Below are 12489 nucleotides of genomic sequence, written 5' to 3' on the forward strand. Positions count from 1 at the left end.
GTGGACCTGATTAAGTGTCCCCTCCCCGCAGAGACACCCACGAGGGACCATGTCACTCATTTCTATTCATTTGAAACAGATGGTTCTTCACCACCATCTGTTCATCGCTGTAAATATTGGTCACATGACCATTAATCACGCTGAGTAAACTGTCCTGTGGTTATTTTAGATAAATAAAATGTAAAGAGAACACAGAAAGACACGGTGACGCTAATTTCTATGACCCTTTGTGTCTTCAGAAGAATTGTACATGCTAAAAACGTGTAAAAGTTATCCTCCAAGATTCTAAACCCATGGTTTTCAAACTGGTACGTGTACCACCAGTGGTACCCGAGTTTCCTCTGGTGGTACATGAAAGAAAATCAGGATAATGTTCTACTGTATGAACCAGGGTATGTGAACAGAGTGGCGCTGAGGAATTTTGACCAGAGTGTGTAGATAATTAAACAAGTATTAGACATGGGTCATTGAAAGTGCTTGAACTTTGTGTTTAGTAAGAAGTGAAGTTGATATTTAGGTAAATGTTTCCCTTGTTTGTTATGACGCCACCTACTTGTGTGTAGACCACACAGAACAAACGTGGAGTCATAATTGCTTGCGTTGTTGTGGACACTGTCTCTGAAAATTCTTTAAAAGGTCCTTGAATTTGAGGGAATTGGTCCTTGAAAGACCTCCAAAAAGTCTCTTGAATTTGAGGGAATTGGTCCTGGAAATTCTTCAAAAAGTCTCTGAATTTGAGGGAATTGGTCCTGGAAATTCTTCAAAAAGTCCTTGAATTTGAGGGAATTGGTCCTGGAAAGTCCTTGAATTTGATGTGAACCAAGGTGTGGGAACCCTGTTCCCATAAAACCACGTTAAACTCCCGGTACTTTGCAACTCTAGACCAAAGGAATCCGAATGAAATGTGACCTTGTGAAGGATTCACACCTCTCGTAGATACTGTAATGAGTGTGGGTTTGTTTGGGTTTGTTTGTGGTTGAGGTTTGTGACAAATGAACCTTCACAGCATGACACTTCTCTGAATGTGTAACACACATGACACAGAGCCTCACTGAGACTCACTGGACTGACTGATTGTGCAGAGTCACAGCGGTGGGTCCTGTAAAGTAGCAGGGTCCGTTTATGTTTGTGGTTTCACGGGTCACACCCTGGACTCCACATTTGTGCTGCTCAACAAATCACTCGCCGCCGCCGCTGCCGCCGCCGCTGCTACTGCTGCTGTTGTTGTTGTTGTACAACAGGAAGCCTTGTTGAAGCAGTTGGTACAGTTTCCGGCTGTTAAAACAGCTGTGTGTGTGTGTATGTGTATGTATGTGTATGTGAGAGTGTGTGTTTGTGACCTCTTAAGGAACATTATCTGCCATAAACACTGACCTTGTCAGGTCCTCATGGAGACCAAAGCCTGGTTCTAATGAGGCAGAACCTAATTTCTGATGATTTATGGTTAAGTTTAGAGCTAAGATTTGAATTGTTTTGATGGTTAAAGTTAGGGAAAACCCTTTGTTAAGGCTGTCCAAATGACTGGAAGTCTTAAGAGACTTTCTGGGCGATATGTCTTATAAATAATATGAGTTTATTTTTAGTTTATATCCTGATATACGAGAAATATGTGGATCTAAAGCGGCACACAGGTTGTTGCTCTGGACTCTTTCGAGATAGTGACAATACACTGTAAATAATATAAATAAAATATAATCTACTGTTTATGAGCTTGATTAGATGATACGTGGTTTCTTTCTTTCTTTGGCTTTAATGTTAAATGAAGGATATTTACTGTACGTGTGTAAGAAACAACGACATTGACTATAAATATGGTCAGATTCTGCCAAAACTCAAATAATTAGCCTTAAAAGTTAAAGAAGTGTTATTAAGTGATGTATGTTTTTTTGGTATAATTGTGTCCATTCCATGTATTTTCTAATTAATATATGATATTTAATTGATATTAAAATGTAAAAAATATGATTATTATCAATGAAAACCAGGAAATATCATCATACTGCAGACACCTTATCCCGATGACGATGATATCAAAAATCGAGGACCATATCTTGCCCAGTCCTTCATGAGATGTTCTTCTCTTGAAGAACGCCATGTTTAAGTGGTTGGTGCCTTAATTATTGTCCCTAAGGCTGATCTTTCTTAAGGGATAGTCCCAGTCTTTAAGGGGGGGAGCGTACACATGAAAACAAATTCAGGAGAATCTGTTAACTGATGTTTTGGGATCTTTGATACGTTGTGCTTGGATTCGTCATCGACGTTGTCTTCTTCCCCTTTGTGTTTGGAGATTGTTGATCTTTTTTCACTCTTATCTTCTTATCTTAGCCGCCGCGTGGCTTCGTTCATGTTCCCATTAATCTAGAAACGTTGAGCTGAAAATGGAAAACAAAGCCAGATATGATCCGCTGTGACCCCTGACGTGAAGCACCGATGTAGACAAAGATTATATCAGGTCTACGACTGGAAGAGGAATTTTATCTGGAACAAATTTATCATAAAAAATAAAGCAGCAGGGATGAATTTATAGCCGAGCAGTGAAATGTGATGCAGGTTTAAGTCCATGTGCATTATTTCAGTATTCACCGTCTTCACCGCTATCTCCAGTCTGCAGGTATGTGGGTCAAGACGAGCTCTGAATCCTTATGTGACTGACCTTCACTTGACTTTTTCTTCCATTAATATTCTCCTCTGTTCCTCACTCTCTCTCTCTCTGTCTCCATCTGTCATCATAGAAGCGAGGAAACTCTGCACACTCTGCTTAGATTGTATGTATTTTACCCAAATGACCCATTTCTGACAAATTCCACCACACAGTTCTAGCACGACTCGGCTCACCACTGATAGAACCTGGTACCTGGTGTTTGTTTTATTTTAGTTCCTGTTCCTGTGACGAGATTCCAAGTGAGCTGAGGTGAACAATGAACAAACTGCAGATCAAAATTAAAAAGACATAAAAATCCCTGAAAACATTAACATTAATCTCCAGCATTTAGCAAAGCAAATGTCTAAAATGAGGAGTCTGGTGTATTTAGCCACTTCCTCCGAAAACGGTTTTTCTGCTTCTTTTTCAACGGCTCTAAAATAACGCTTTCGCTGCCTCGATCTTACAGCCGGTAATTTGTGTTTCTCGTGAAACCTCCTGAGTCTGAGGACTCCGGGTCGGCGGCCCTGGTCTTGCGTGGCTGGTTTTCCACTAACAGACATTTGAGCATCACAGTGACTCCAGTAGAAGCTGTTAAATAAAGCTGTTAAAAAATAAAATAATGTTTATAAAACCTCGGTTGCTTCTCTTTTCCAGGAGAAAACGACCCATTCTGGTCTTTATGTTTTTCTCCACGTTCAATCCTGACCCTCATTTTCCAATGAATGGAACCGCACAGCCTTGTACACGCATGTATACAAATTCAAACACAGAAAGTGGAAACTATGACCCGGGTCCACCAGTTCTCTCCTCTTCTTCTTCTTCTTCTTCTTCTTCTCAGAAGAAACTGCCACTCAGCGTGTCGTGTTGAGCACTGGTAAAGTTCCAGGAAACTCTTCTTCTTCTGCCGCTCTAACCTCTCTCTAACCTCTCTCTAACCTCCACCTGGTCTCTGGAGAATCTTCAGCCGTAGCCAGAGAAGCTCGGCTGCAGCTGTTAACACGAGCGAGTCTCCCCCCTCTCTCTCTCCCTCCCTCTCTCTCTGAGGCTCAGTAACCGCTTCACTCGTCACCAGAGAGCAGGTGTTTAATTTGTTCCTCGGAGGTCAGGGAGGTTAGATGTCGCCAACGCAACTTTGAATCTGTATAAATGATCTGGTGCTTAATTGGTGTGGGAATCATGGACGCGCCATATTATCGGATCAACATCGGTATCGGGCGATATTGGCTTTGAAATGTGTTCTCAGGTTTCTGCAAACACGCCAAAATCCTCCGATAATGACTATAAAACAGTAGCCTGAATACGCTGCTGTCCAACATCATTAATCCTTGTGTCCTGTCTCTCGTGTTTATGTTGTTTGTTTATTGTTTATTGACGTGGTTGCATGTGTTGTTGTTGTCTCTCCGCAGGCGCCGGTGCCCCGGGAGTGAAGAAGCAGGAAATACGGACGACGACTACTTCTAGTTTCTCAGGAACGAGGGAAGGGCGGAGAGAGGAGAAAGATGCCCAAACCGGTCAGTAGCTGCTTTTCTAAAAAATCCCACAAGGCTTTTTTTTCCACCTCTTGTCTGCTGCATTCCACAGTTGGTGCCGCACTCATTATTACACGTTCTGTGTTTGCTGAGAGAGGGTTGCCATGCCGCGTCGCTGCAGCGCATGTGGCTTCGGGGAGTTTGCAGCCACAGCTGAGTTAGTTCAGCATCTACTGTACATCTACGCTGTGGCCTGAGCTCTTTATACACTGATGTACATTTCTCGGCTGATATTCCTGTTCTGCTATAAGTCTATGTCAGCTCTTGTACTGGCTTACGCTGCAGCAGGTGTGGAAAAAAACTCATTTAAATGCACTTTTCTAAGCAAAAAGTGGCAGGAATAGATTTCAGGGGCCAAAGAAGCCTCTGCAGCAAAAGGAAATTCACATGTGTGCTTCATTATGTGACTAAATATGAACAAAATTCAACATTTTCATGTTTTAAATGTCAGAGCAAGTATTTTAGCTGGTGTAACTACAGTCTGCAGAAAGGTATTTAATGAAGATGAAAACTCAGTACGAGTTTTGACTGAAGCAGACAGTTGTGGATTTTCGATGCGAGGTTGTATGAAGTACTTACACAAAGTGTGTTGTTGCGTTCAGGTGACTGCACTCTAAGAGCCGTCTGTGCAGCAGAGCAGTCAACGGTAGAGCTCAGTCATAACCGAATAAAAAAATAAAAATATATCAGCCACTTAAAATAAAAGGGTTCAGCTCATACGCTACATCAGCTTAAGTGCATACTACTTTAAGAATATGTTCACCACTTTATTTTGCTATTAGACAACCTTTTCTGACAGGAAACTGAATTTTATTTCACGTTGTAAATGTCTTGCCCGCCCCCCCCGCGCCAGGGTCCATTGACAAAACCAGCGATTTTAGCTCACAGGACACAGGAGTTATTGATCCACTGCTACCACCGTCAATAAGTCTAATTCTATTATGTTGTCACTTGTGGTGTTTGAAAGTCGTCATTCACATTTAACGGAGTAACACAAACGTGTGTCTGAGGCAGCAGTAGATCAGCACCTCCCGTGTCCTGTGAGCTCAAACAGACGTTTTTGTCAATGGACCCTGGTGCAGAGGGAGGGAGTGGTTTATAAAGTGACACACACATGTTGGCAATACACGTACTATAAGCTTCAATCCCGTTAGCTACAAGTTTGCACGTTTTCGTGTTTGCACATGTCCTGGTTCTTGTGAAGATTAAGCAGAAAGTTGTTTTTCTCACTTCAAAAGCGAAAGTCTTGAGATATTTCACAAAATTACAGAGTCCAAAGAATATCACCTACATAAAGATACTTAAACTACAAAACCTTTTTGTATAGCTACGTTTACCATAAGAGACTTGTTGTCTGGCTATGCTAACCACAACAAACCTGTAGTGCAGCTATGCTAGCCATACAAAAAAGGGGCTGTGTAGCTACTCTAACATGCTAACCATAAATACTTGTGTAGCTACTCTAACATGCTAACCATAAGTACTTGTGTAGCTACTCTAACGTGCTAACCATAGATACTTGTTTAGCTACTCTAACGTGCTAACCATAAGTACTTGTGTAGCTACTCTAACATGCTAACCATAAGTTCATGTGTAGCTACTCTAACGTGCTAACCATAGATACTTGTGTAGCTACTCTAACATGCTAACCATAAGTACTTGTGTTGCTACTCTAACATGCTAACCATAAGTACTTGTGTAGCTACTCTAACATGCTAACCATAGATACTTGTGTAGCTACTCTAACATGCTAACTATAAAAGGTTAAAAATTGGGGCCAGAGTACCTCATACAACAAGCACATAGACCAAAAATACCTTAAATAGCTGACCTTTACCTAGAGCCTCACTGTATACAGTAAAACCCCAGAGGTTAAATTGTTTGGCTTAAAACAGACGCAGACTCAGGTTCAGGATGAGTTTCAGGCACTGATAAGAAAGAAAGTTGGAAATAGAAAATAAAAATAAGCCATTGTTCTTTATTTCTATCATGCAACCACTCCTACCTGCCCTATCACGGTGTGTGTGTGTACTTGTGTGTGACCTCTTTAGGACATTTTCTGTCATAAACACTGGCCTCGTCAGGACCAGTAGTCCTCATGGAGACCAAAACCTGGTCCTAATGAGGCAGAGCCTCATTCCTGAGGAGCTGGTTAAGTGTAGGACATAGATTTGAATGATGGTTAAGTTAAGTTAAGGTAAGGGATAAGCCTTTGTTTAGATTGTCCAAATGAATGGATGTCGATGCAGAGTCCTAAGACGAATAGCTGCACAGACCAGTGTGTGTTTGTTTTAGAGCCAGCCTGGAGTCTGTCGTCAGTAGTAATCTGTTACAGGAGTGCGCAGGAGTTTTTGGAAACGCACACACGCAGAAGCACAACAGTCGGTCACTTTGTGGAACCGTCCTGTCCATTGAAAGGAGCAAACACAAAGGGATCTTTGTGTCTTTCTCTGCTCTATTTTTGGCCTGAAAGACAGTGGGGGCTTTCACATCACTCTGACACAAACACGATTGCTCTGCAGTTGAAATAACAGGATTATAGCGTAATGATTGTGGAGCTGATTGTTCCATTTATTTTATTATACCTTTATTAAATTGTGAGTATTTGATTATTTGCTTGATTATGAAAAGTCGATCAGTTTCTGTGACTATTCATAACACGAGTGTGGAGTAGATATATCGTCCTCTTTCCTTGTGCAATACAATAATTTATGCACCGGGTCAAATATAGATATTTTAATTAATACATAGAGAAATCGTATTGCTATCGCGAACCATTTATCATGTATTGTGTCGTTTTTGATTCCCACCCCTAATTCATAATATATTGAAAATATGCAAAAAGAAAAATGCTTGTATTTATAAAAACAAATCTTTCTTCTTGAATGACGGGCTACTTTGTGGTGCATCTATTACCACAAGGTGGCAGCAGCAGGAATCAAGTGACTTCATGTGTGTTTGCAGAAGTGATGAAATTTACCAGGGTCTTTGAATGCATCTCATTAGCTGCTCCTGTTAAAATTAATTTGATAGAAATGCAATATGCTATTGTTTCAATGGTGACAAAACAGGTGTTTTACTTTTTAATTTTAACTCTTTTACCTCTAATATGATGTATAAAAACATGTGCTAGCAGAATTAAATTCAAATACATTTATTTTGCTCCGGAGAGTTGTTAAAATTTAACATCCGGACTTAATTCACAGTTACAAACATTTGCATCAAAATCTTCATCAACCTATTTCCTTTCTTTAAATAAAGACATTTTATTTTTGCTTTTAGTTAACAGAAACATATAGAGCCAAAACTAAAGTTCCCAATCCCTTGGAAAGTTTCAGGAAATTTACCGGGAATTTTCCACCCCTTTGCAACCCTAATCTTGATTGTATAGTCTTATTTTAAGTAATATCCGTTTCAGATGATAGATAGAATGATAGAAGATGATAGTAACAGCAGTTTGGTTTTTAAAGCTTCATTATGTGGTTTTTGTTGCTTGTGTTTTCAGTCAACCTGTAGCCGCCTCGCTAATAACAAACCGCTTCCTGTGTGCACCACAGGAATGCACTGATGAACACACTCGCGTGGCATTGACCGCGGCTTCATCAGCGCTGTGTGAACTCAATCGACAGTGGCCCGAATGCAACAGACACTTGTTTATATTTTAAAAAAAAGTGGTGCAGTTCTAAGGAAACCCAGGCCCGCGTGCTAAGGCCCGCGTGCTAACCTTTACCACAGTTAAATGCCCACAGTCGACTGTCAGAGGTGAGTGAGCACCAGGAAGCTTATGTTTGCAGGGTGTTTACAGCGCTGCTCTTATCTACAGCCGACCGGCGACTGCACTGAGCCGCTGCTCCATCAATCTCAGTAATGGGGAATTAGGCCGGGCCCAATTACTGGAAAGAGACGAGGGATGTGTGATGGAAACAAAGGAGTGAGAGGATGAGAGGATGAAGAGAGAGAGTGTGCTAGAGCTAGAGATGGAAACATGAAGGGGGGGGGGGGGGGAATATGAAAGAGCTCATCATGATGAAAGATGAAATGACAGAGAGGAGAAGAGAGAGAAGGGTTTTTAAGCGCATGTCTGGTCAATTCTAGTGAAATGTTCTTTAACTAGGGCTGCAACTCATGATCGTTTACATCATCCATTTAGCAATTCTGTCTTTGGTCCATTAAATGTCCGAAGTGTTCTTCTTCCACCTGGTGGAGCCCATGATTAATTTGTCGAGTCTCATTAAACTTAGAGAAATATGATAAGCAATTAATGGCACAAAGGATCTGTGATATTTTGTATCCAGAAAAGAAAGAAACAGAATAGAATATTCACCACCAGGTTGACCATTGAACTTTTTCTCTTAGCAGTTCCATGAACGATATCTGCCGTTTTGTTTTTTTTACTATGTTTTATTGCAACTTCTCCTTTTATTCCAATGGAATAGTGATGATAACTAATGATTTTCATAATTGATTAATCTGGTAAATATTTTCTCAATTGATAAGTTGTTTGGTCCATCGAATGTCAGAAAAGGTGGAAAACTGTTAAATCTGTGTTTCAAAAACAGTAAACAATGTTGGGTTTTGATTTGTTATATGGAACAAAGAAACTAGAAAATATCCTACATCCATACCAGTCTGTCTATAAATGTGTTTTTATTATTTAAAAATAAACACTCAAACCTATTAATGGCTGGGCCCAAATCAAGACCAGTACTGGTACTGATGCTGGTACCTTGCAGTGGATATGGTCGCCAATTTGTAGTTTTTCCAAAATCTGTCTCAATTAAACATTTGGCACAAAACTTAAGCCATCATTACACTGTCCTGGTCTCTGATTGGCTAACCAACTTTGACCTCAAGAGTTCACACTTAACAACTGACAATAGAGCACAGCTGTAAGTTTGATAAATCACAAATGACTGGCAAAGTCATTCATATTGTGTGAGCCCGATGTTAGTGGTAAACCAGCGTTATGCAAGAGCAACAAAGCATTTCTGATTTTAGCTAACATCTCTGTTGAATGAGGGGTTGTTTAGGCTGAAGGTAAGAGACGAAAAATACGAGAAAAATAGAAAGGAAAAGCTCAGATTATTGAAAAAAACCCATAGGGAAGACAACTGAGAATGAAGGGAGAGTGAGTGACGGCCACTTTGTTCACATACGGCCCAGAAAAACGACACCCAGGTCGCCCCCGAGGGGAAAATCCCACTCCGGTTACAGTCGGCTATACTTTAACATTAAGCCTCGCAGCAGCGGGACAATAAACACATCAGGACCTTTCACTGCTTCATATGAGCGTCCTCTGTTGTTCTGTTCTCACAATGACCATGCTAAAATGTCACTGTGGATTAAGCGCTAATGCTAAGTGGCTCCCGCAGGCACGTTTGACGCCACAAAAGAAAGGTTGACTAAGAAAGGTAGCTAATTAACAAGAATATAAAAGAGCGGAGTGTTGAAGTTAAAAACAAAGATAAAAATGTAAAAAAGAATGAGTGAGTAACAGGAACTCGATAAGCTAGCTTAGCCTGAGGCGCGTCATTAAAAAGTGAATTTGGTCTGGAGTTCAGAAACCTGCCCTGAGGGTGAGTTTTAATGGGGCTTTTCTGTGTGGACTGTGGACATACAGCCCCCAAAACACAGCACAGGTGTCCCCTGGTGTTTATTTGAAATGCTTTTATGTTCTTCAGGGTCTGTTCGCTCTGTGTTAGCGGCTAACCTGAGGAGGCTAGACAAAGAGTGAGGTGATGTTAGGTAAATAACAGCAAAGAAAAGAGGAGAAAATGCCATGAAACAGTCGTATGTGTGGACATACAGCCCCCCAAAACACAGCACAGGTGTCCCCTGGTGTTTATTTCCACGGCTTTCATGTTGTTCAGGGTTTTTTAGTTAGTTGTTAGCAGCTAACCTGAGGAACTGGGCTAACCTGAGGAGGCTAGACAAAGAGTGAGGTGATGTTGGCTAAATAAAAGTAAAGAAAAAAAAAGAGAAAATGCCATTAAACAGTTGTTCCTTTGCCTCGTATTTCACTTGCATTATTAATAATATAATAATTATAAACTAAACTACAAGTTATTTGAGGGAAAAGCCTTTTCTGACCTTGTTTGTTTGTTTTAGGGCTGGATATCGCCAGATTTAATTCAGTTTCCAATTCAAATATCAATGCACTAGAGTAAGGCTGCAATGAATCAATTAGTCATTGATTACTTATTACGGTTTTTCTTAAATATAACAAAGAAATCAGAAAAACTGAATAGTTTGTGGACAAAACAAAACATTTGATTACATTATTATTTTGAGGTTTGGGAAACAGCCATTAGCCTTTTTCCAACAAGTTCCTGTTTAATTGAGAAAATAATCAAAAGATTAATCCATTATGAACACAATCGTTAGTTGCAGCCTTTTGGATTTGCTCGATTAATTGAGTAGTAGTTTGGTCTGTAAAATGTCAGAATATGTTGATCAGTCTAGATCAGACCTCTAGAAAATGTTGTTCTCAAATGCCTGCTTTTGTTGTTTAATGATTAATGATTTCTGTGTTTTACGGAACAAAGAAACCAGAAAATATTCACATTTAAGAAGCTGGAAAATCTGAAAATTTGATTGATTATTAAAAAAAACAAACAAACAAACCTGATTATAGTATAGATTATAGAACTGATTATAGTTAACGTCTCTGGCTCATCATCATCATCATGTATGGTTTTATATTTTTGCTTTGCCTGTACAGCTATTTTTAACACATTCCAGTAAAGCAGTGACTGGGGTTTAGTTGAGGTTAGAGGAGGTGGAGGGAGGGTGAGCTTCACACCCTTCCTCTAATTAGTTTTAGTGACTTGGATAATTCCCATTATGTGAATTAAAATGGCCCTCTGAAATATTTAAAGCCTCCTCCACACCGACTTGCTGAACCCCCTCCCTCCTCCTCCTCCTCCTCCTCCTCCTCCTCCTCCTCCTCCTCCTGCAGCAGCCCCCGGCCCCCGGGGACACCATCACCACCAGAGAGGGCAACATGTGCAAAACGCAGCACATAAATCAATAATGCACGACGTCCCGCCACCACTCGCACCGCAGATGAACAGGCCTGATGTGTGTTGTTATTATTATTCACACTCACACACACACTCACTCACACAGGACGGATGTGTGCACATCAAACAAACAAAATTCCGTGTTAGGAAACATGTTTAATCACAGGTGTGTGCTGGTGTTTACACACACACTCGACACTGATGGGTGAAACATACAAACGTAATGGAAATCAATTCTGCAGCAGCAGTGGTCGTCCACCTCAGGGTGTGTGTGTGTGTGTGTGTGTGTGTGTAATGTTTGCATTGTCTCCTCTTCTCTTTTTTATCCTTCCAGGTTCTCTTTGTTTCTGCCTTTGTTCAGTTTAATTCCATCCCATCGTTCATTTCCCCTGTTCTGTATCAGGGAAACTATGTCTATAATGTTCAGAAAAAAGTGGTTATTAATATTTTGGGATGTCACAGAGATTTTCACACAATCTCTCCATTATTTTCTCGATTAATTGGTTCGTAGTCTTTCCCAATCCTCAAAAAGATAATGTTCTGTTAGAGATCAGAAAATATTCACATTTAAGAAGCTGAAAAACCTGAAAACAAGATTAACCCAGACCTAATGTTTATATATGTATATGTATATACATGCACGTCCTAGCTATTAGGGGTGTGAATCCCGCTGTAACCTCTTGATACGATACGATATGCGATACATGGTCCACGATACCAATGATATCGCGATACGACGATTCTGTGATAATCAGAAAACATACATACATACTAATGTAAATGACAGTAAATAGGAATTTAACTTCCTGTGTCTCCTCGTTATTTATAACATGTAGTGACAACTAAATGGTAGACTACTGTTTATAAGTAGTCACTCACACACACACACAGCCCACCTGTTGACTCAGACATATTATTTAAAGCCGTTTGAAGTTAAGCTGGTTAGCAGAGGCTTTAAAGGCAAACAAGGTCCACGTTGTCTTCTTCACGTCTCTTCATCCTCTTTCATCCACTCATCTTCTTAACATGTCCCGTCTGACACTCGTCTCTCTCTCCATCTCCACTCATTTTAAGCTGTGTTTCTATCATGGTACAGTAAGGTTTGGTAAAGTCATTGTGCAATCATTGAGGTCAAGGAGGCAGCAGCTCATTCAGCCTAAGGTTGCAGTCATATTTAGGGTCGTCACGATTCTCTTAATCCTCGATTTTTTAACTTGTCCAGTTTAGTTCCTTGGTTTTAGGTCATGTTGACTCATTTCATTTTGAATTCCCATTTTCGATTGTCTACACGTTA

The 12489-nt window shown here is 40.3% G+C and overlaps 1 protein-coding gene across 1 annotated transcript in view; it reads left to right on the top strand.

The window, feature by feature from the left end:
- The window catches only part of LOC131455271 (radixin), a 30549-nt gene that overhangs the window by 3374 nt on the left and 14686 nt on the right, over positions 1–12489 (top strand). The window contains exon 2 of the mRNA XM_058622805.1: positions 4051–4155. Within this exon, the coding sequence (XP_058478788.1) occupies positions 4144–4155 (12 nt within the window). The 5' untranslated portion in view covers positions 4051–4143. The remainder of the gene's footprint in view (positions 1–4050; positions 4156–12489) is intronic.

Source organism: Solea solea, chromosome 2 (genome assembly GCF_958295425.1).
Source record: "Solea solea chromosome 2, fSolSol10.1, whole genome shotgun sequence".
NCBI lineage: Eukaryota > Metazoa > Chordata > Actinopteri > Pleuronectiformes > Soleidae > Solea > Solea solea.